At 36.0% G+C, this 25,511-nt stretch overlaps 1 protein-coding gene across 6 annotated transcripts in view; it reads right to left on the bottom strand.

Annotated features, from left to right (window-relative positions):
* LOC132142686 (SH3 and PX domain-containing protein 2A) overlaps positions 1-25,511 on the bottom strand; it is a 94,442-nt gene that overhangs the window by 16,007 nt on the left and 52,924 nt on the right. For 4 of the 6 annotated variants that reach the window (XM_059552742.1, XM_059552743.1, XM_059552746.1 and 1 more), the window contains exons 6-8: positions 23,327-23,352; positions 11,663-11,710; positions 8,544-8,672 (exon numbers count right to left, since the gene is read on the bottom strand). In XM_059552742.1, the coding sequence (XP_059408725.1) occupies positions 8,544-8,672; positions 11,663-11,710; positions 23,327-23,352 (203 nt within the window). The remainder of the gene's footprint in view (positions 1-8,543; positions 8,673-11,662; positions 11,711-23,326; positions 23,353-25,511) is intronic. The other 2 variants (XM_059552744.1, XM_059552745.1) reach the window with 1 other exon arrangement.

Genomic DNA, 25,511 nt, shown 5'->3' with positions numbered 1-25,511 from the left:
ATGCGTCCAAAACAGTGTAAACAAAACAGACAATATAAAACACTGAGTGACAAACTTTTAAGGGCATTTCCAATACTGGACCTCCAGTCAAGCAATCATCAATGTGAAAAGTCAGAAGAATTGACTCTGATCTGAGTTCAGCTGGGAGCTCAGATGGATTCTATGTGTTATGCCTGCCAAGTTTCAAAGCTAAACTCTTGCTTAACAGAGCAGAAACAAATTCTTTCACCAAAACAAAAGACACTCAAAGTGCAAGACAGACAGCAGGAATGCTTCTTTAATGCTTAAACGATGTACTCCTCTGAATTCCTCTGTGGTTCAGGACGTTACGATCATCTCACGCAAAAACAGACAGAAACAGAAGCTTTTCTGCTGAGATGAAGGTGGACTTGCTCTTCAAAGCAAAAGATAGGTTCTTTTGAAAAAGATGGTGTTTCTGCAAAACAGACTAATAAATCTTAAACTGTGTATCTGCTTCTGAGAAATGTTTCTTCTGAAAGCTGCATGTGTGAGCCATGAAGTTTGGTAGGGCAGTAGGTCATGTGAGCTTTTGTTTATGTACATGGTTAGATAAGATTTGGTTTTGACGTTACAATTCTTTCTCCTATTCCAGTTTAATTTGCAGACATATCGAAACTATCAAAACCATTCTTGTGTTTAAGCAATTCAACATGTCAGCTACTGGCTCAGCCAATGGTTAGAGAGGATATTGTGTACATGCATCTATGTTGTTTTAAACACAGCCATGTGAGAATTCTTCAAAACATGTCCTTTCAATGTTCAATGGAAGAACAAAAGGGTTCAGTGTAACTAAAAATGTATTATTTAACCTGATATATGTGTGTATATACACTATTATCAAAACAATGCCTTCAACATGTCAACTACTGGCTGAACTGATGGTATGAGTTTTGAATCACCTCCTCAGTTGAAGAATTGAAGGCCAGTTTAAAAACAATCATAATTTATCCAATTCCCTTTGCTGTTACTAGGAGCACAGAAACAGCAGACGTCAGCAATCGCAAATGAATGAAAGAAGAAATAAAAGAACGAAAGAACTGACACACTAATGCGAGGAAAAAAGAGTTAATGTAAGAACAAACAAAAAAGCATGAAAGAACAAACCAAAGAAATAAGAATGAATGAGCAGCCAAAAAAAGAAAAACAGGCAACAACAAAAAAAAATAATAATAGATCAATGCACTAAAGGTATAAAAAAAGAAAAAAGGACATATGAGTGTACTTAACAACTGACAAACAGACAAAACGGAAAGAAAGAAAATGCATGAGGTCACTAGGTGAATTTGACATATTTCCTCTCCTTCAGACTGTTTTATTTTCTTATGAGGTTCATGAAATGCCTCGCTACAGCTTTTCACACATTTAGCTGTTTTTGATTGTTTTGTTTAGCTTTAAGTTTGAACGTCTTTCAACAAAGACATCAGCGTACACTGTAAAAGACCTGAAAATGAAGGCTTGAGAATGATGTCATAATGCCCACAGGCAGGGCTGTAACCACCAACAATCCCAACATTAATGGGTTTCAGACATTTCACGCCCCCCACCCAACCCGCCCCCATATCCTGCTGAACGACACTTTTTGATTTGAGCTCATGTGTGATATCATTTTGATGTTCAGCTCTGATCATCCAAAAATACAGCTGAATTACACTAAAATGAATGAGAGGAAAGGAAAGGAAAGAGCCGAGAGCGGCTGAACAAAAAAGACAAAGACAAAAGAGAGAGTGAACAGATGTTTGGCCTGAACTTCAAAGCTTACATTTTCACCACACATTCCCTCTATCCGCACCAGCTAGAGAAAAAAAAGAAGAAAAAAAAGACAAGCAAAAATACATGTGCCTGTCACTTTCTTATTTTGGAGCTGAAGTAGCAAACAAAAATTTTAACATGATACAAAAACAATGTAACATTCCAATATATCATAGAACACATTATGAAAGTTATTGTATCGATAAGTTACACACAGAGAGAGAGAGAGAGAGAGAGAGAAAGAGCAGAATCATTCTTGACAGAAGAGAGGGGAAAAAAATCACTTTGAACTATAGCAGCCAAACACTGCCACTTAAAAAATATTCTGCAATTCACAAAATTATTAACTTTACAAAGACTTTATAAAATTGTTATACAGTTATAATTTATTATTCCCTAAAAGTTAATCCACAATTTATTAAATTAAGAAATAAAAATGTATATTCAAAAGAGGTAAATTCTATTCTGTCCTTTTGAACCTTCTAAATACACTTTCTGAATTCTGTTGACACAGGAATAAATTCCATTTGAAAATTACATTCTAAGCTTTTGAATGGTAGAGTGTTGGAATCACTCACTTCCATTATGGTTAGGAACAGCAGTAGGTTTTAGAGCAGAGCATTTATCTTTAATTTATAATAGAATGCTTTTATTTAACACACATTCCGAATGGCAAAAAGAATCACTCATTTTTACTACAATATTATCTATCAATAAATGCATATAGAAAAAGACATATGTCTGATTACTAATCTAACAGAGCTGAGGCTGAAATCACTGGAAGGATATTTCAGCTGACGTTCTCTAAAATCCAGGCCAGTAGAGTCTGGCCTACATTCGGTCACACTCAAGTTCTTTCCTGAAAAGCTGGAGTATCAGGTTTTGGGCTTAGGGCCAAAATAGGTTTTGTGTAATCTGACAATTGTGGTGCGGCGGAGGGGGGTCTCTTTGGTCTGAACTTCAAAGGCTGATGATGTCGGTCGCTCATGCACACTGATCTGAGATCACTGTTGTGGTTTTTATTTCAAGAGCTCCAGTGGTTCAGATTTGTTCAGGAACAGCTGGTCTTAGATCAGCATAAAAATACTATTTCGTTCCTAGACTTTATTTCTGGACCGGTCCACACAACAGAGTGATGTCTTGAGGAAACTGGCTAGTACTGTTTTACCATTTTCAAAAAAACACACACATGAGTGCATACATGTTTGGAAAGTCATGAGGAAAAGAAAATGATGACATTTTCACTTTTGTTTATTTAAACATCAAAAAATGTATAATGAATTGTAACAATCTGATTCTGAAAGGGAAAGGTCTCCCCAAATTAAAATTCTATCATAATGTAATCACTGGTATGTCAGTCCAAACCTATATGACTTTCTTTCTTCTGTGGAACAAAAAATTTAATTTTTTTATTTAATGTATTTTTAGGGGCCAAGCACAGAAGGGGCTTATGCACCTATTATATCCGTTAGCGAGAATTTCTTCTTCTTCTTCTTCTTCTGCCGCATGTCTATGTCAGCCCATAAAATGTTTATGCTAATAACTTTTGAACCGTAAGCCAGAAAATACTTTCTTTTTTTCCCTCTGAATCCTTGGCTCATGCTGAGGTTGGATGAACTCCAAAAAAAATGTTGTTGCTATTTTTTATTGTTTGTAATATTTATATTACACTATATATGTACCATTGTCACTTCAAACTGATGACGCCACATCAATTTAGTAACAGCACCACCTATTGGTCAAGAGTAATAGACCATTCATTAACTGTTAATTATTAATTTTCCAAAAATGCTAATAACTTTTGATTGCATTAGCCTATCGTAAATAAACTGGTGTCAAAATATTCCTTGGGTCATGCCGACAACATAGATACCGATTTTCATTGTTTAGACATTCCGAACTTCCTGTCCACCATTTCGAAGTTGAAAATTTACTTTTTTGAACTCCTCCTCGACCGTTGGTCCAATTTTCACCAAAACTGATTCAGATGATTTGTTCGACTGTGGTGACAAAACGTTATGGATTTCGTGTCAATATGCTAAACCATTTTCATAAACAGTGCTGCTACAAATTTTAGGCACAGTGCCAAACTGCGTCTGAGGCTGTATCTCTGCAAATATTTGATATATTGACACCAAACTTTGTATGTGCCATTGTCACCTCACACTGTCCATGCCACATTCATTTTTATTACTTTTAAAGTTGATAGGCTGGATACTGATTGATTTTCCTTGCTAAACTCTCACAGAAAAAATTAAATGTATCGATTAGTTAATTTTCAAAAAGTTTAAAGCTACGACAGGTGTTTCAGCTTTGTGGTCTGCTTACTATCAATAATTTTATCTCAATGACCTTAATCGATTTAACAGTAGAGGCCCCTGAGAGGTGTAGCTCCAGGTTTATAAAGATCCTTTCAGATGGCCTCAGAGCAACTGAAAATGAAATGCAAATGAAAGTTTGAACCCTTTGGTCCAGGTTCAGCATGGCTCCATAGGGAGCGAGGCCAAGACAAACTAGCCTACCCAAGACCGTGAGCGGCTCTTTATTGATTCTGTTTCAGTAAGCAGGGGTTACCGGCTGAATGAGTGGACCCAGGGGAGAGAGGCGATAGGATGGAAGGGAACCTCATAATATTGATGGCACAGAGCAATTTTCATAGTAGAGCATTGTTCAGGAAGCACAGAAGCCTTGGGGGAAAAAACAAAACATCTAAAAGATTTAAACATGGTCAGATACTCAGTGGATTAGGCCTTAAAAATATTCTTGTTTGCTGTAACCTGAACGACCCTGTCAATTTAGGACCGACTCAAATGTTATTTTTTTTTTGCTTTTAGTCCGACCGACTTGTTGGTTGTACATTTGCGTTAAGACCGACCAATTATTTTCTCTTCAAACAACTAATACAAAATCAATAAAATAATATTAATTATATTTTAGTAAGTATTGTAAATATTTAAATTGCCTAGGCCTACATACAAACGAAGACTACGTTCTTTCTTTAAAAAAAACCCTGTGACGTCATCTATGTTTAAACTGATGTCACACTATGGCCTGTGCGTTCGCTTTGTCTCATACTCTCATTCACTGTCAGAGTCAACGGTTCACGCTTGGTAATAATGAATGCGGCTGCAGTAAACAAAATGTGCGCAATCACTTTTCAAAGTCATACGGGTTCGGGCACCATAATACATCTAAAACATTCATTAAAACAGCTCGACACCGCTTTTACTTGGCACGAAGTTCTGGAAAAACTGTGCCCAGATCTTTTCCCATCCCTTCTCCCATCTAGTCTAAAACCCTGTCGGTGTCAACTGTCACTTTATGTTCGAAAATGTATTGCACGAATCGAGTGGACCAACCAACACAAGTTTCGAAAACGAAAATAGGAAATTGATTTTAACGACCTTCTCTCGGAGCACGTCCAGTTTTTTTTTTTTTTTTGGAACACGCGTCACAGCAACTGCAGCTTCGGACACACACGCATAACAGCAAATAATACTTCTGCACAATGTTTCTCTTTTTACAACAGAAATGTGAATTCTGCCGGTATTCAGACAGTCTCATGCATACAGATACAGATTCAGGCTAGAATCGCCTACGTATGCGATTTTTTGTTGTTGTCATTTCCAATCGTAAACACAGCAATGTTGCACTCCTGTTTGTCATTGTGCACGTAACTTAACGCCAATAAATTATCAGAAATATTGGTCTTTACCAATACATTGAATCTTTTCATTCGTCCTGCCTGTTGACTGTGCATTTACCTATGTTTGGTGTTATTTGCTGTATAAAATGCATCTAGACATGCAAAATCGATTTTACAATCGATTCGATGAACACTTGTCTCTCAAATCAAACAGGATTTTTTTCACAAAAGTGACAACCCAAGAAACCAAAGTAAACGGTCTCTCATTTGTAGGTTGCATTGACACCTAGCGGTGGATGCAAGTAAAACAGTATAGTATAACATAACAGTATAGTATAACAGTATAATTTTTTTTACCAGTATGTGTGTTCCCTGGGAATCGAACCCACAACCTTTTGCACTGCTGACACACTGCTCTACCATCAAAACTAGCATCTAACTAGCAACTCCAAAAAATATTATGACATTTATGCAATTAACAGGGAATTTTTAAGATGACTATTCACAGTACCTTCAAAAAATAACCATAAAAGAAAAAACTGTAAAAACGAAAAAACAAAAAACAAAAAAAAAAACAGCTACATTCCATGGCTTATATAATAGCTTTGTGTGAAAACAACAACAAAATGTGAGCAGCTATTTGATGACAACATATTTAAACTTGCCATGTCAAAAATGTGGTGTCCAAGGTGTAACATCAGTGCTAGTAAACACCACTGACATACAGTACTACATATTCCACAAATAACCATCAAATTTATTTGAAGGTTTTGTTAAAAATGTCCTTGTTCCAAGAAAGAATAGCATAAAATAATAATGACAAAAACAGCACACTGACCTATAAACTCTTGATTTCTTTGACTGTTATCTATATTACAGACTTTCAACGAAAACTTTTGAATGCATTCTGGAATTTTTTTTTTTTTTTTGGGATGCATGACTTTGTAACTGCTCTATAAGATTCTGAGGCCCTGCAGGATCCATTAGCCTATTATTGAACTAAGGACAGGGGGGATTTTTCCATCGTTCCCTCTCCATGACCTAGAGGGAAGCCAGTGCAGCCCAGCTTCTGCCAATCGCTTCTTATAAACACAGTTTCAACCACATTAAAAAGTTGGTTTTGAATGACATCCAGTGGTAATAAATATGCTGCCTCTGACAGATCCACTAGGGTAGTCATTTAATACTATATTACAAAAATATGGAAGCCTGCTGAAGAAATCGGCTTCTAGTGCTGAGATATCAAGCTGCTGCTGCTCATCTTCAATTTCAGCAAGTGCTTTCAACATTTGAGGAATTTTGGAATCAACGGAGGACAGACAGTTCACTCCAGGAATTGGTCTTCCAGGCTGCCTCAGGCTGATTTAAAGGAATAGTTCACTCAAAAATAACAATTCTGTGATCATTTGTTCACCTTCGTAAAAGCTGAAACATGTATGACTTAGTTTCTTCTGGGTAAGCTATTCCTTTAAACGATTCTGTGTTCAGATTCCGTTCTTTTCTCCCATTCAGACACTCTCTGCTTCTGTTTCTCAAGCTCATTAATCCTGTAGGCTTGCGAGGTTCATCTCTTCCCAACCCAAGTGAAGTTGTCGTGCTTTGTCTGCTCTGTAAAACAGCTGGAGTTTAACTAGGGCTGAGGAAGCCAAGTGTTTCTTACTCAAGGACAACCACATTCTGAGCAAGAATTTTTCGCCTGAATCTCTTTGAATCATTTTGTGATTGACTCGTCCAATTTTCAAAATCAGTGGGTAATATTCATTGTACCTGAAAATCTGTCCTCAGCTTAAACAAATAAACCAGTGATCTACAGTAAAAAGAAAGGCCAGTCACACCAAGAACAATAACTTTAACAATAGTTATAAGGTTATAAGAAATAATAGTGAAATCATTTTCAGAATTACCTTTTTTACAGCTAATGAACAGTGTTTGGGAAAAAAAGTTACTTTTAAAAGTAATGCATTACAATATTGCATTACTCCATAATAAAGTAGCTAATTGCATTAGTTACTTTTTATGGAAAGTAATGCATCACATTACTTTTATAATTACTTTTATTAAAATAGGTGACAATATCTTGTCACCTATTTTTTTTTTTATTCACACCAAAAGGGAAATTGATAAGCCTCAAGCTAAAGGAAGTGCCTCATCCTTGCTCAAAATTTCTCTTAACACGGGGACAGAAGAGAGTCAGTGAATAAATGAGAAAACAATGTAACTTACGTTACTTATTTGTTATTTATTAGCAATTTATGAGCAATGAGCTACTAGTTACTTGAAAAAAGTAATCTGATTACGTAGCCTTGCATTACTTGTAATGTGTTACCCTATTTACTCTATGATGGTCATAAAGTATTCTAGCTATGAGTATTCATCCAATGGAAAAGTAAGAATGTTTTCTCTAGATATTCTGAAAAATTGGCCTAAGTCTAGACTAGTTTAGACAAAGCATTATGTTTGAAACCAGAAGGTCAAGCTCGTTTTAAGTTTGTCTTACTCAATGATGTTATTAAGTTCAAATGGGTTTACTGGATCTTTGCTCATCTTGATAACTCTTGACAACTCCTCCTAATCCTCCCTACACTCTTCCATATGATTTAAGACAAAAGATAAAATGATTACTCACAACAGTAAGATGCTAGTTTTTAAGAGCCTGTTTTTAATCATTGCTAACTCTCTGGATGTGCAAACAACACTACGTTCAGATGTTTGGCAACCATGCCTACAGAAATAGTAAATAACATTGGAAAAGTCAATGTTCATCCTCTACTGTGCAAGGCCAGGAGATACGCTAGCATGAATTCTAGCTTGATTTCTCCTTGATTTCTCCTCTCCCCCTGCTGTTGTCAATCTCTAAATTCTGTATGAACTCTTATCGGTGTGACCCTGATCCATTAGCACATGTTTCAACCCAAAAGCTTCTCATGCCTATCTCGTGGACATTCCAGATCAATCTGGCCTCAATCCTAGGGATCTATAGGGGGTTCAGGCCGACCAACCACCAAGATAACTGGCCATATGACACCTCATGTGTGCAGGTGACTCTGTGTGTCTGTGTATTCACAAGCTTTCACCAATTAAAACCATGTGGTAAGGCAATTAGTTTTAGTGTGTGCGAAGTACTCACCGCTTTCGCTCTTCTCGATTACGTCCACCATCTCTCCAGCCTTCAGGCTGATCTCAGAGTTCTCCTGCCGCTCATAGTTGGCCACCACCATGTACTGCTCCAGCACCATGGGCTCACTGCTGTCCAATCCTGCCGGCGAAGGGAAAAAACAGGCTGTCAGCCACCGTCCCGCCATCCCTGCACTTCCCCCGCCAACCCTGCCCTGCCAGCGACCTCTGGCTTGACCTCTGTACACCGCCATCCACACTCTGCAGCCTAGCGCAAATCAAACTCCTGCTGACTGTGCATGCTCCGCAATGACGGGCCATTTAGACAAATCTTTGTCCTTGCTGGACGCGCATTTGAATGGGGGGAAAGGAAGATTACACAAAAGAAAGGCGAGGTAGACTTCCTTCAGGGACTCAAGAGCTGGATAAGGTCTTGGTGATGCTGGGTCTCCATAATACAGAGAAGGTTTTTTGGAGGAAGCAGGGAGTAATGTAAGGAAGGGAAAAGAGGCTGGGAAAGAGCTGTTTACAGTAAAGGACGTGACTCACAAGTGGAGGGAGAGAAAGTTTTCTTCAACAGACGAGCAAGAGCAGGCCTCCCACCCTCTCTCAGTCCCTCCCTTTCTCATTTTTCAAACTCAATTCTCTCTCTCTCTCTCTCTCTCTCTCTCTCCATCTCTCCTCCCATTTGGTTGAAACGGGGAGAGAGAAAAACACCAATCAGGGTAGACTGCTCCAATCCTTAAAAAGAAACATATGAGCAGGACGAGTAAAGAGAGAAAAGCTGTGTTTATGTGAAACGGAAAAAGAAAGCATTTCAGCTGGGGTTAAGACACATTCTCTTTCTCTATCCTTCTCTCTTATTTTTTGTATTTCCTCTCACAGTCTCTTTAACCGGTTCCTCTTCATCAGTGACTTAAAATCATTCAGCTAAAAATTTAATTCTGTAATCATTTACTCAGCCTTATGCTTTCCTAAACCTGTATGACTTACTTTATTGTGTAAAACACAAGGTGAATTCCTATATATATATGAAATGAAAGTGAATGAGGACAAGAGTTTCCAAGCTTCAGAATGACGGAAGAGTACATGATGAGTGAATTTTCAGTAGAATGAACAAGTAGAATTTCCATAATTCTAGTTTAAAGATTGCATCTCCCCCGCATTAAATTGCTACATTAATAACATTAAATTACATAAAGAACTGACTGTAAAGTTGATGTTTACATGCTTCCACTGTTACAAAAAATCTATTTCAAATAAATTCTGTTCATTCTATTAATCAAATCTTCACAAAAAAAAAAAAAAAAAAAAAATATATATATATATATATATATATATATATGTTTCATAAAGTATTAAGCAGCACAAGACTGCTGCTTAACATTTAGCTTGGCATCCCAGGAATGAATCACATTTTTATACTTTACTATATATTTTATTATTATTATTTATTTATTTTTTATTAAATACATGCATCTCTGATGAGCATAAAGGTCAATTCATACTGCACTACATGCAGACAATGGCAACAGTCTCTGGATTACAATACGACCCTTCTCAGACATTACAAAACCCAACAAATGCTGGTTCAATGTGTTCAGTCTGTGAAAACAAGCCAATAGACGCCAACAGGGTTAAAACACAGATTCGACGAAACCAGACACACATCTGTGTCTGTCAGTGAGGCTTCTTTCAAATATGGTAATAAAAAAGGTCCTGTTTTTGTAGTGTATTTTTCATTGAATATCCTGTTCATATTACAGCAATAAAAAGGGGCTAAACATGCTGTTTAATGTTGTTTGTAAACTAAAAAATCCAAAGTATAACACATCAAACATTTCTGGCTTATGCATTCCAAGACTTTCTGCAAATAGTTTTTAAAACTTCAAATGATGTATTTGTACTTCTGAGAACTATTTTTCTAGTTTTTTTATATGCGCTTGAAATTGTGTGGTTATTCTCCCTGTTCTTCTAAAGTGTGGGCGTCTGAAAACTAGAGGCTTTAAATAGGAAATATTTCACAAACATAAAATGCATCATATTTTTAACAATTTATTCAAAGAGGTACATTTGCTGTACCTCATGCAAGCACATATAAATACTTACTATGGTGTAAGCATGTCTTGTTGGAAATAAACCATTGATTATGTGCCCAATGTTTGTGAATACCGTAGTATAAGAATATAATTATGTCTGGTATATCTTTGACTAGCAATAAACAAGCTTACTAGGTAATGACCAGCTGGGAAAAGTTAGAAGTCACCATTCTTAAGCCGGACTATGAAATGTTTTAAGAAAGCATGTGCACAAGAAAATCATATGTGTTACATAATCATTGTTTTCTTTATTTTGCAGGAAACTGCCCAAATATGTAGGGTGTATGTGTGATGATCATAGTGAAAACACACTCCACATGGGCTGTAGTTCTGTGAGCGTCAGCATTAATTTCTGAAAACAGAGTGCATTCTTTTCTGAAATGTTTATTTGCAAGCCGTCGTCTGTAAGACTTCCCGGGAGAGAACTCAGGGGAGACCACAAGCTCTCATGTCATGTTTTACATCCTCCATTTTCACACTGAATGTTGTCCTCTTCGCTGCAGGCCTTGCAAAACCTATCCTAAATATTTCGTCTTCTAGTATAAACTTTATAAGCCACAAGTAAACCTGCAGACCTGTAAGATCTGCTAAATGAGCTCTTGCTCTTAAAAACAAAGTTCCAGTTTTGGAATCAAACCTGAAGAGGTTTTTACTTCATTATATAAATGTCTCAGGAGAACATTTTATGACTCTTTAGCCAGATAAATTCCCATAGTCATGCCCATCCTCACACCACTAGAAGCCATATTTATCATTATATTCATTTCAAAATGTAATTTTTTAATTGCTTATTTCAGGCTCTCTGTTAGAACGAGATTCAATCTGTGTATTATGTTACAGTTCCTAATGGAGTTACCAGCCAAATGGTGTTTAATAGCTTTTGACTAATTTTGTTTTGACACTTCAAGAGTGTTAATTTTGGACCCCGAGCAACTGTTTTAGGAACAATACTTGTAAAAACTATGAAATTACCACATTGAAGAGTTGCAAAAGCAAATGTGACATGCACACATACACTACATAGCACATCTACCTGAGGCCTCAGATTTTGTTGGACTGTCCTGAAGGCCATACATCCAAACTGAGGGCAGCGGAAAACAGAGGAGAGAGGGAAAACAGAGGGGAAAAGGAGTATAAATGTTAGTCAGAACAGAGTGGAAAAAGACACAACAGCCAGCAATGCATGTTTTCATCAAAACTGCAAAACCCAGCCAAAAGCAAAAATTGATATGCACTTGCAGTACAGCTCACTTCCTTTAAATCTGTGGTTTATGCATAGGCCATTAGCATTAGTTTTGAAATTAGCATTATTCCTAAAACAATTTCCTAATGATAGGAAACTTTAAATAATTTGATAAAAATATAAGAAATTGCATACTTTATCAAAAAATGAAGGCCATTTTAGGACCATTTCATTAATTTGTAAAAGTAAATTATTTTTTATCAAGCACTTTTATTATTTTAACTTTATTTTTTATATCCATTAAATGTTTCCATTGAAAATTTTCCATTACTGTAATGCCTCAGTCATTACAGTTACAATGTGACTGTCTCTGTGTGTGTGTGTGTGTGTGTGTGTGTGTGTGTGTGTGTGTGTGTGTGTGTGTGTGTGTGTCTGCTCTTACAAATCTACTGCCTGGAAAGCAAGTATGTCTGAGTTTAAGGGTGTGAGGTCACAGCAGAGTTTCCTAATATCTTCTCTGTTATCACACATGCACACACAAAGCAACACGCCAATATCCGTCAGGTAATTAAATGTCACACGTCACTATCTGTAAAAATATAAGAAAGCACCGGGGAGACATCTCAGCTGACGGAAACAATCAATTTGTTTCTATAACTTATTTCTTTTCAACACTTCAATGTATAAATGGACTCCCCACAAAGGCATGCATGACATAAAAAAAAAGAAAGAAAAATGTAACAATAAACACACTCAGCACCAACAGAATTCAAGATGTTGGGGCAAGCAATGTTATATTTTTACCCCAAATTACAAACCTTGCCCAATATCCCTCCACCCTTCCATTCTATTCAACACCTCCATCTCCTAATCCATTCATTCCTGACATTTCTTCCCTTCTACATTCTACGTGATTGTGAGCTGAACGTTAACACAACAAATAAAACTGGCAAATTTGATCCGCGCAGCTGTTAGCCTTTCAAACTCATAGGGATTGTTTCCCACCAAACTCTGATCTGAGCACTGAAGAGTGGCACCAGATTTACTGGCAAATCACTCACAAAAATGTCAAACAAATGCCATGATATTATTATCATCTCTTTTTGGCTTCAAAGGAGCATGGATTACTAAAACCATATCAGATCTATGTTCCAAATCCTCAACATCTATGATAAAATTAGCATCAAAAAACATTAAATATTAAACATACATTTTATTGGAGAAAAATGTATCAACACAACTATAATTTGGTAAGTATTAATGTCAAAGGTACCAGTACTTTGATACCAAGATAACATTAAAAATAATACAAATTAAAAGTGAATAATATATAAGAATTTGTTGGACAGTGTCTCATTTCAGTACTTGTGCAATGTCTAAACATTCAAACTGATGGTACAAAAATACTCTAGTGTGATTGTATTATTAATTAAACAGTATTAATGAGGATAAAATGTATTTTAAATCACTCGTGATATTTATTTTTGATTATTCACTTCATAAATTACTTGGAAAAACTTGAAGCAGGTAGAACATATGCTATATGCCCATTTTAATTTTTTAGTACTTAATTAAATATAAGTGTAGTATTTTAGATACTATTCAATATAGCTTTGGTTTTGTAATTGGTATATCATGGCATGAATATCATGAAATGGTTTTGTTGAGTCTGATGAACCTTTACTTTCCAGTTCAGGGTTGATCTTGATGTCAACACTGTACTTTGCAACAAAAACTTCATGGAGTCTGAATCAAACTGACTCAAGGGCCTTGGAGGTCAAATCATTAACAAATGCTCCACACCCCCGTGAACAGATCCATCCCTTTAGCGAAGCACTTCACATCTGACAGATGTTACCTTCCCACCTCTCTGACCCTTCATTTACACTGAAACACTGAAACACTCACTGCTATGAGCATATACTCAGCATATCTCTCACACTCCCACCCATGATAAACAGACACACACAGCATCGCTCACACACACATAAGTGATTAAGTTCAGGACAGTGGTGTTAGAATGTCTGTTTTGGTTTCTCTCACTCTTATTTACATCACTTTTCTGACCCCTAACAGTCGACCTTCTGACCTCATTACAGGAAACGTCTATGTCTTTCTTACCTTTGTGTGGCAGGAGTTATGTTTCACCCATGCTATAGTATTTCCATAAATATGAAGACAAATACCAAACTTGTTCATTATGGACTCCCTTGCAATTGTTCGCTATGGACTCTTTGATCTTATTGGGTTGTAGACATCTCTTGGCTTGGACATCCCTAGCACACTGGAGACATTTTGGTCGCTATGAAAAAGACAGTTATGTTGATTTGAATATTATGAACTTTTTTTGGCTATGAAGGCTTAGCATTTAGACCACATAATCAAGAAAACATCAACAAATGAAAGTCAAACCATATGCTGACCAATTGTGTTCTGGCAGAGAGGTCACATGAGACAGAAAAGTCTGCACACTTTAAACAACAAAACACATGCTAAACAACACGTATCTATTTTTGTACATATGTGGTATTTTCTGAGAAATGTAATGCCACAGGGGGGGTTGATTTTTTTTTTGCTCTGAATTAGCTTTCATTTTTTGCTTTTCATTTTAATTTCAGTTTAATTGTTAGTAATTTGATTGTGCTTTTTTCATTTTTTTTAGTTTTTTTTTTATATCTCTACATGTAAATGGTTCAATTTGTTTATATTTCATTTCATTTTCATTTAATACACACACATACATACATATATACATACAAAGTGCATATATATATATATATATATATATATATATATATATGTGTGTGTATATGTATATATGTATGTATGTATGTATGTATATATATATATATACATACATACATACAGAACATATACATAAACATACATATGGTTCAAAAACGAAACGTCTCATTTTGGTTACCGCATCAGAATAAATTGTGATAATATATAAAATAAAATAAACAAAGTGATAATATATATTGAAAATATATTAAAAGTAAAGTGTTTACTTTAATGTTTCAACTAACTTTTATGAATATAAATGTCAAAATATGTGTTGAATAATGTTCCATCATCACTCAGCGTAACATATATTTCAATCAGGACCACTTCCGTCAAGTATATTTATGACAATTATAATTGCATACAGTTAGTGTTGGCGGTATGGTTATGTTCTGGGCAACACTCCACACGCCTGTCCATGCAGCCATGCTTGGACAGATCGGGGAGAGCAGCAAGACAAACCCCCCTGTGGTACAGAACAGAACCATTAGAGGCATATATATAATTACAATTCACAATTACGTGAGTTGTAAACAAAATGTGAGAGACTGCTTCCAATGAAGAGAAAAAAACAAAGAAAAAACAAAGTTAGATCAGATTACTGGTTCAGTTGGTGGAGTTGGGGTTGGAGGAGGGAGTTAATTTCAAGCAGCAATGCGATGGAAGAGACACTGAAGAATGGGAATTTAAATAGATTGCATGTGGTAGGTGTCAAGACTGGATTGGTACACGTCAGGAACAGCTGACTGTCAGCTGATGCAAGCGTGACTAACGTGGCCTGACTGAACTAACGCAATGCTCGATATTTACATGCAAAAATAAAACAAACATATGTTCATGCAAAATTGTATTATTGCTGACTAATGGCTAAAACCTAGTGGTTTGAAAGATAGTAGCAATTAAGATTAGTAAAGATTTAAAATAAGAATTATTTAGTTTGTGGGGGGCTGCATTGTGATCCTTAAATAGAGTCTTTTAATGTCATCCAATGATTCTTGTTCTAAATATGCCTGACAAGATTTTTTTATAAATACAAATTATTGTTCCGCTGAATGACATTTTATAAAGTAAATCATGGTAATAATAAGTGGCATTAATTTTTGCTTTAAAAAAGGACACATTTCAATGTACAAGGGAAAAAAAGCTTTAAACATTAACTTAAAAACCCCTTTTCATTTTTGACCCCCACACACACAAAAATCTGATTTTCTATTATTTATAGTTTTCACAGTTCAGCATTTGTGGAAAAGGTATTATTTTTACAGTGATTACATTCTTTTTTTAAACTGCATTCATTAAACAGTGAAACGTGATGTGACACACATACAAGTATGGTGACACATACTCAGAATTCTTCTTCTGCATTTAACCCATCCAAAGTGCACACACACACCGTGAACACACACCAAGAGCAATGGGTGGCCATTTATGCTGTGGCAGTTAGGGGTTCAGTGTCTTGCTCACGGGCACCTAAGTCATGGTATTGCCAGCCCGAGATTTGAACCCACAACCTCAGTGTTAGGAGTCATACTCTCTAATCACCAAGCCATGACTTCCCCAGAACAGACCAGGGGTGTAAGAAAATATTGATACACATGAGTATCGCAATATTTTGTTTGGCGATACTGTATAGATTCTCAAAAACATATTAATATCAATAAAAATATCAATATTTAAAAAAAAAAAAATCTTACAAGATTCATGGCAGTTGTTTTGTTTCAAGTTTATTTCCTGACCGCTAGATGGCAGTCTTCATCTCTGAACAAATCCTGAGTGACAGGAAATACTATCATTAGAGTACACCACTAATGTTAGCGTTAATGACCCTGTCCCAAATGGCGCACATCATGTGGACTTTAGGTCTCGTGGACTTAAATTGCGCGTGCTCGCTGAGTCCGTAGGCCGTCCCATTCAGCATTTTAATGCTCTGAAGTGTGCTCAGCAGCGCCCCTTTTGTACCCTTGAAGCGGTCTTCCACGAAGCCCGCATAGATCCAGGCTCCGCACACTTTAACTACCCAGGAATCCTTGCGAAATCCCAATCAGACAATGGATGGAAGGAGATTTCGCTCAAGAGCAATTGATGACATGGCTGAGAAGAAAATATTTAAGTGTAGGTATCAGTACAGTTTTTATGACCTAGGTGTACATTTTACCAGTTGTTACCTTCAGTTTATACAAACATTATGGTCATTGACCAGTGGTTGATATCTCAAATATAATAATAGCACATTGAATAATATGATCGCATTATGATTCATTAAATAAATAGAACCGAATGTCAGGGCTCTACTGAGTCATATGTAAACCTAGTATTTATATTTACAACAACAATAGGCAGCATATTCCCCAAACCTGCAGCTCCTGTCAAAAAACAACCAGACTGTTATTTACGGCGTGACGATCGAGTCTGTCCCAAAAATACCTCTCAATGCACCCTCGTGGACTCGCGCAAAGGGCCTTATAGGTCTGCACTACATGACATCACCAAAGTGTGGACTCTGAGGAAGTCCACTAGTCCAGAGTGTGCCATTTGGGACAGGGCCTACGTTGTTCGCTGCTAGTAATGGAGGGTGAAAGAATTGTCCCAGTTCATGTTTCGGTGTACGAAGCTGAAGTGTGCCGTCATTTAGGCTTTTGTGGTTACGTCCACTGTTGAGCTGTCGCTGCCTCGGTTCTGCTGCTTGCCTTTTTTTTTTTTGGCAATTAAAATCTTTAAGCCTGTTATGTTTTGAGCCCAAACTAGCTCAGTCATAAATATATGCCCTTAATGTTGCACAAGGCTTAATTTCTAGGGGGGGAAAAATTTACACTGAACCATTTAAATTAATTAAATAATTTAACTATGTGACATTATAATATAAAACCAATACTAAAATGTTCAGAAAAACATCCCTGTTATTGCACAAAGTTCAGGTTTTTGAATTACCGTTTTATGTGTTTTATAATAATTTTACAACTTTAATGTATGCATTTAATCCAATAAATATATTAAACAACAACACCATTTGATCTAAAGGTATCACATCAGCAGTAAAATATTATTCAGTATAATGCACAAGGCAGTTTTTCATATTATGCCTTTATTGTTTTTATATACATTATTGAATCCATATTTTCAACTGTTTTATATACTGTACCCACTTAAATGAATTAAACTGACACCGTTTGAGATAAAGGTATCAAACCAACTGTATTATATTCTTTATAATGCACAAACCTTGTTTTTTTAGACTATGCTTTTATAGATTTTATATTGTTTTATTTTATTAAAGGAATTTAATTTATCCCCCTTTACTCATACTGCACAAAAAGTAGTTCAATAACAATGAATGTTACTGGGACTAATTATTACAAATGCAGATCCCACTGTGTTCTGGTTAAACAATTTTCATTTAATTATTTATGCTAAGGTTTGCATATGGTGGTGTTCTTAATGACAGCTTTCCTTACAATATATACTATTCCTAAAATAAGAAATAACCCAATATATCGCCTTGCTTACAGTATCGCAATATATCGTATTGCAACCCCTGCATCGTGATACGTATCGTATCGCCAGATTCTTGGCAATACACAGCCCTTGAACAGACAAACATAAACCACACATACATAGGCAAACATTCCTCAAACTAAAACTATCCCTCCTCCTCTAAATCTCCCATCTGTTCCACACGCCTCTCTCTCCCGATCTCTCTCCGTATGGCCCCTCCACTCCTCCACATAGCCCTGAGTCTTGGGTAAACAAGATTAGCTGGTCCGACATCACGCTGAACCCACTCTGCCACGTCTGACTGACCCCATTCCAGCAGAACCCCACAATCCCGCCTCCGTTTTCCCCCCTCCACATCTGACTCTCACATGAGGAGCAGAATGCGAGGAACTGCAAGTAAAGCTTATCCTTTCTTCACCATGGAACAAAGACCTCTGAACAGTATAAGAGGAGTGTTTTAAAAACGTCCAGGTGCACGGGGTGCTGTAGCTTGGGCTTGTAACTGAAGGATGTGGCTTCAAGTCTCAGGTCCTGCAGGCATTGTGGGTGGGGGAAGTGAATGTCCAGCGCTCTCTCCACCCTCAATACCACGACTGAGACGAGACCCTTGAACAAGGCACCGAACCCTCAACTGCTCCCCGGGTGCCGCAGCAGTATGGCGGCCCACTGCTCCGGGTGTGTGTTCACCGTGTGTGTGTTCACTACTGTGTGTGTGCACTTGGATGGTTAAATGCAGAGCAAAAATTCTGAGAAGATGAGAAGTTTTCAGGCCATAGGTCACTAAATATTATAAATAAACTAAATATTAAACTCATACTGTAATTGTTCGAAAGACTTAAGAGCATTGTCTGCGTAAACATCTAATATTCTTAGTAATTAGTAATTTTAATCAATTGACAGCACTTTATATATATAGTGTTTGTGTTTGTGTCTGTGTGTTCAACAGAAGAAAGTATCCATACAGGTTTGAAACAACAAGAGGGTGAGTAAATTATTTTATATCTATCTATCTATCTATCTATCTATCTATCTATCTATCTATCTATCTATCTATCTATATATATATATATATATATATATTTGGGTGAACTATCACTTTAACCTGTTATTGATGTCATAATTATTTAATGTGTGATCAAATAAATCTAACTTTTGTAAATATTTTGTAAGATATTCACTATTTACATTGCTATGTCTAAAAAATGGATTGGAAATTAAAAAAGAAAAAAAAAAAACGGTTTGAAACATTATACTCAAAATGATGGTGCAGATAACATATAAACTTCTCCTATCGTGAGGCGTGAAGGACACTCTTTACCTAATCCTCAGGGCTCAAACAGGTGGTTTATGTCTTCAGACTGACATAAGAGCAGTTCAGAGTGGACAGAACCGGGCAAAACTGTTCCCTATTTGGGGTTTAGGGTGTCTCAAACCCATCTGCTTGTCAAGATGGTCTCCCTGTGGAAATGTAACTAACAAGCCAAACTGAGCTCTTAAGGGTCTTAGAGTCAAGAAACTCTTGATATACTTCTAGAGTTTACTGTATTAAAACAGCCTTCAATATTTACACGGTAAGCAAAAGTACTGAAAAGCATAATCAAAATCCTACCAAGTGAAAAGTATAAACAAAATCTTCTGAAAAGTATAACTGAAAACCTATTAAAAGTGAGGGCATGAACAAAAAACATCAACAATCTAATATATATAATTTAAATATATATATATATATATATATATATATATATATATATATAACATCAACGTAAACCATCACTGAAGTGCAATGTGAAGATTTAAAACATAAACAAAATCTCAAGCATCAAGTTTTTAGAAGAATTGATGACTTTAATGAGTCTGTTATGGGCATAATTTATACTAAACACAGAAATTTCCCACAATTCCATGCAAAGAATGGCTGAAGGTAGCAATAAACGATTAGAACTATCAGAGAGGTTCAAAAACTAACTGGAGGTTCATTAAGGATTAAGTCAGGGCTCTGCCATTTATTTGCATAAAGTCCCACAGTTATTGCGTAATACTATTGAATTATGTTCTGTGTAAGTGATTCAATTGTAATCATATACTGGTAAGGGCCACCTCGGAGGGAAACAAGACTCCAGTCATTCTGCCACCACAAAGCTATGAAAGTCTACTTGCGACCCTTTTCTTTAAACTGTTTACCTAAGCCTACATAGGAAATGCCTCTTTGGTTTGCTAGTCTCTATGGAAATATCAAAGTTTGTCTCTTGACTATCTCATGATAATTTCAGTTTGATTACACTGGATCTGTTTCCATTGCAAGGAGAAGGTATGAAACAGTTAGCAGCCCATGCAATATTTTGAATACAGCCAAGATTACAGCCAATTATTTAAGCAATATGATTTGTACTGTTGTTTCCCAAGCATAATCAGTTTCACCTCAAGCCTACCTCCGAATTGGTGCCTTATGTTAACAAAGACAAATTAATATTGAGTAACTTACACTATATTTACAGTTAATTGTTTGTTTTTGCAAATGTAAATACTTCCAAACAAATCCACACCATTGCTGTGTGTCTCTGTGCAACACACAGTAGGTGGTGTTTTGTTCCTGAATGAATCAGCATCTTTGAACGAATCAACTGAGTGAATGATTCAATGACTCGCTCATGAACACAGTCACTCGTTTAGCTGCTTCATAAATCAGAGTTTGGAACTGATCTGTTGAATGAATGATTTGCTCAACAACAGTCATTTTTTTAGAGTCGCTGAAAACATCTTCCAATAATGCATCAGATTCGAAATATAAATATAAATAATCGGATTGCAATTGATGTAAAAAGCTTTCAAAAAAATTATGTTTTCATAATCAGTCATTGCTGACACAGGAAGTGACACTCTTATTCAAACTGACAGAGATGGAGATAGAGTGAAACCACAGATCTTTAAACATAAAAATAAATGACCAATCTAGCAAAATACATTTTTGAGTAATAAGGATTACATCTTCAGGATGTATTTCACTTGTAGCTAACACATTATTAGTGATGTCTGGAAGATGTGCGTGGTCTTCTTAAAAACAGAACAGAACAGAGGATGATGATGATGATGAATATGAATTCCACTGATCCAAAATACTAAGGATAAGTGGTTGCACATGATTTATTGTCAAATGAGAGGCAGAAGGGGAAAACAACAGCTGGAACTGCTTATTACATCACCTCAGCTGCTGGTCAAATTAAAACCCAAATGTTAGCAATTTTCAAATGTCGTGAGAGCAAATAAATGTGAATTAACAAACAGACAAACATAGATTTTCAGATTTTGCCTACAGCAAACAGATCCAATTGCCCCTGTAAGCATAATCAAACCTTAATCAATGTACTGGATGGATGTATTTAATAAATGTTTCAAAAGGTTTCAATATCATTGGACAGAACCAATAGCCTACCATTAAACCTAACCTTTATACAAACAACAGACGTCAATGGAAAGTCCCCAACATGATAGAAAAACATGTGTGTGTTTGTGTATTGATGGCTTTTTCATACTTGATGACACACACCTTAGTGCATACTCGACCTGACAAGCATGATCTAAACATAAATTCACAAACCTTAATGCTGTCCTTCTTTGCGATCTTGTCCAACTTCATCTATAAATCTAAACCTGTCTGTCTAGCACTTTGCCTCATCACAAATGTACTGAAATGACTACAGCGTAAGACCATAACTCTAAACTCCTTCCTGAAAAGTCACTAGAAATGACTCTAGGCTGAACTTCTTGCATGTGATTGTAAATGTGCTTTTCAGCCTCTAAACACAATCAGCTCTTAACATCAGAATCACATGAGTACTACATTCCATATCGCAAAACATTGGTTTAAGTGTCGCAAGACAGAGCACTTTTTATGTTAATGTGATTTATGTACTGTAAAAAAATATTGCATTTTAAATAGTAAAAGACCATACTTTTAATGTAAAGAAGACACATTTATCTTAATGAACACCCTAATAGAAAGTGTCCCATTAGGGTTTTCACTGAAATAAATGTTTCTTCTTAGTTAGTTCTTTCTAGTTATGTACATTAGGGTTTCATGGTACATCTTACTTTGTTAACTGAATGTTTATTGTATTATTTGAATGCCACATGGGTTATTATGATTGTGTTTTGTATTTATCCATGACACTGTGTGCATCTTCTATATATTAATATTTACCTCAGCTTGTGATTAACTTTGATTTATCATGTGTCTTTCTCTTTACCTGTGTTATTATGTGGTATGAGTGGTTATGTTAATTCAACAGAAAAAAAAGCTTTTAGATACTACTAGTTTGTTTGGTTGTTTTTGTAAATTAAATTGCAATTAAACTGTAAAATTTACAGTTTGCTCTATAACATTCTTACTGTATATTTTACAGAATTATTCTGGCAACCAGTAGTTTTATTTTTTAACAAGAACAGGATTGAGGGATGCACTTTAAAACAATTTTTTTTTTTTTTTGCAAAATTAAAGTTATACAGTAAATAAAAGCCAACAGGAAATTAGACAACATCTGGAATTATGTAATACATCACTCAAAGTTCTATATTGCATATTTGGAACCTAAAACCAAATCCAAATGTTAGTAAATTTCAAATATTGTCAGAGCAAATGAATGCGTGTTTACAAGCGGAAAGCAAACAGATCAAAACGGAAAATGTTTCTAAGGGATGTGTGTGGGAGAGACAACAGGAACTCCAACGATCACTCCAAACCAAACTGCATTAGTGTTCAATAGAGTGTGTGTGTGTGTGTGTGTGTGTGTGTGTGTGTGTGTATATAAATATATATATATATTTAATTACACATGCACTAAAAAGAATAATAATAAAATAAAATAAATAGCACCAAACGCTAAGAAAATTTTGATGCCAGGTTTTTTTTTTTTTTTGTGCCTTCAGCTGGACAACTTGGCTGAGACCATGTTGGCAACAGCATGAAGTACTGTACAAATGCACATACTTTCATGTGGCTTTCCTCCAAAGTCCTGCCAGTTATTCCCAAACCTTTTACAGCTGACACTCCCAGAGCTCAAAAAACCTCTGAGTCATGTGCAGTTCTCTAAAGAAACCCTTTCCCTTACCCTGAGCTCAGTGCAAAACAGCAAGTCATTCAATGCCGAGAGGGCAGAAAACAGAGAGGGCATGCAGAATTAGTCCTTAAACCCGGCAACAGGTTTAACTCTCAGATGGGAGGTAAATAAAAGGCTGTCTTACCTGACTTGCGTTTGGATCCATAATCCCTGTAAAAAAAGCAACAGCAGAATGACATAGTAAGTCACAGTGATACAATGTCCTGCAGCAGACAGCTGTCACACTCACGCACCCACACCCTCACACACACACACACACACACACACACTAGAGATGCAGTGAGAGCAAGATGTGTGCCAGGGCAAGGAACGAGTGTGCGTTAAGATCGAATGGGCCAGCTGCTATCGCCACAACATCTTATCATGTGACCTAAACCATAGCTCTTTCACTATCCTTTTATCCCCCTCGTCCCTCCTCTCATCCTCTGGCTCTGGGATGAAAAGGGAGGATCTTTTAACACACCCTGATTAATAGATCAGAATGACACCCGGCCTGTGTGTGGCGCTTAACCATCAGTGAAAAATCAAGATAAATGGTGACAAGGGAAGAGATCTATTAATGAAAAGTGATGCCAATACAGGGAACAATAAAATATAGCAATTGTGCAGACACATACATTGGACACACACACACATTGGAAAGATGAATGGAAAGAAGACAACAGCACAAATAGAATAACTATATTATTAAATTTTCTGAACAAATGAGTGGTACGCGTTTTGGCCTGAGAACTTAGCATTATTGTTAGACGGTTTTTATTGTGGTTGATCTGTTGATGGTTCATTGCATCACTAATAACATCTAAAACCATTAAAGAGCATCTTAAAGCTGTCATTTCTGCATTGTAATGACTGCTAAGTATATAAAATTAATGTTAAAATGTCCTTCTGAAGTTTCAAGCTGAGTGAAACAAATTTAAGTCTGCTGACTCCTCACGTTGCATGTTATTTTTTTATGTACTACTGCACTGAAATGTAAATATCTTCTATAGCTTCTTGTAGGCAGTACTAAATAAAAAATATGATCTTTAAACAAAATAAGAAATATTCACACATTATCAGGGGTGCACATAATTTTTTCAGAATGGTTCTCATAAGAGAACCTGGAGATTTGGTTTGGTCCTCACACTGCATATAGCTCGACCCATTAAATATAACTATAAAAATGTATTAATAATAGTTATAATATTATTGCACTTTATTTATTTAGTTTCTTTTAAATAAAATAATAGTAAATAAACTAAATAATAGTGTGTGGTAATATTATTAAAAATAAAATGCAGTCCTAGTATTAAATACAAATACATTTATTTTATAGTAAACTTAATAAAATGCTAATATTTACTACTACTTTCTTTGTTTGCCTCTTTAAGAAGAATCGCTTTATGTATTCCCCAATTTTAAGTCGCTTTCGATAAAAGTGTCTAAACATAAATAAATAAATAAAAGCGTTTTCATCCTATTCAAACTTAAAATCAGCAGGCTTTTATTTTGGCAGGTTGCCGTCAAGTAACGACATGGCATAGCCTAGATTTATGCTTTCAGGTTGAAAATAAAACTTATATAGTACAGTTTGTGATATAAAATGGTAATTGTGTATTAACCGCGGTCAACCATGTCAGTACGCAAATGCGATGTCAGAACATATTTACATAACGCATTTTTTATTTTGGTCGCGCATGCGGACATGCGCACCACTTATGTACACCCCTGCACATTATCATCCTATTTAAAAGCTCTTAATGCATTGTGTTTCCTTCTTGAGCATCAGTGAAGGTTTGCTGTGTAAGAGTCCTACAATCTCAGTCTCTGCTGAACAGGGTTCAAATGTGCAGAAGATGCTAGAAAAGCAAAACTGATCATCCAGGTAACAAGGCTATGTAAACTTTTGAACTGGTTCATTTATGTCTTAAAGTGCTTTTATAAAATGGCAGCAATCGTAATATGATAATTAATAGTTTGATTAATAGTTATATTTATATAATAGAATATGAGAGGCCGTACAAGCCATAATTCATTCTGGCACTCTCACACACATACATTCTCCATTCAAATACAAACATTTCTACTCTCACACACATACATTCTCCATTCACATAAATATATTTCTACTCTCACACACACATTCTCCATTCACATACATACATTTCTACTCTCACACACATTCTCCTTTTACATACATATATTCTTGCTTTCACACACTTACATTCTCCAATCACATACATACATTTCTACTCTCACACACATACATTCTCCTTACACATACATACATTTTTTTTCTTTCACACACAAGCATTTCTTCCTTTACA

Source organism: Carassius carassius, chromosome 6, assembly GCF_963082965.1.
Source record: "Carassius carassius chromosome 6, fCarCar2.1, whole genome shotgun sequence".
In the NCBI taxonomy this organism is placed as follows: domain Eukaryota; kingdom Metazoa; phylum Chordata; class Actinopteri; order Cypriniformes; family Cyprinidae; genus Carassius; species Carassius carassius.
This window is presented reverse-complemented; position numbering and strand designations above follow the sequence as displayed.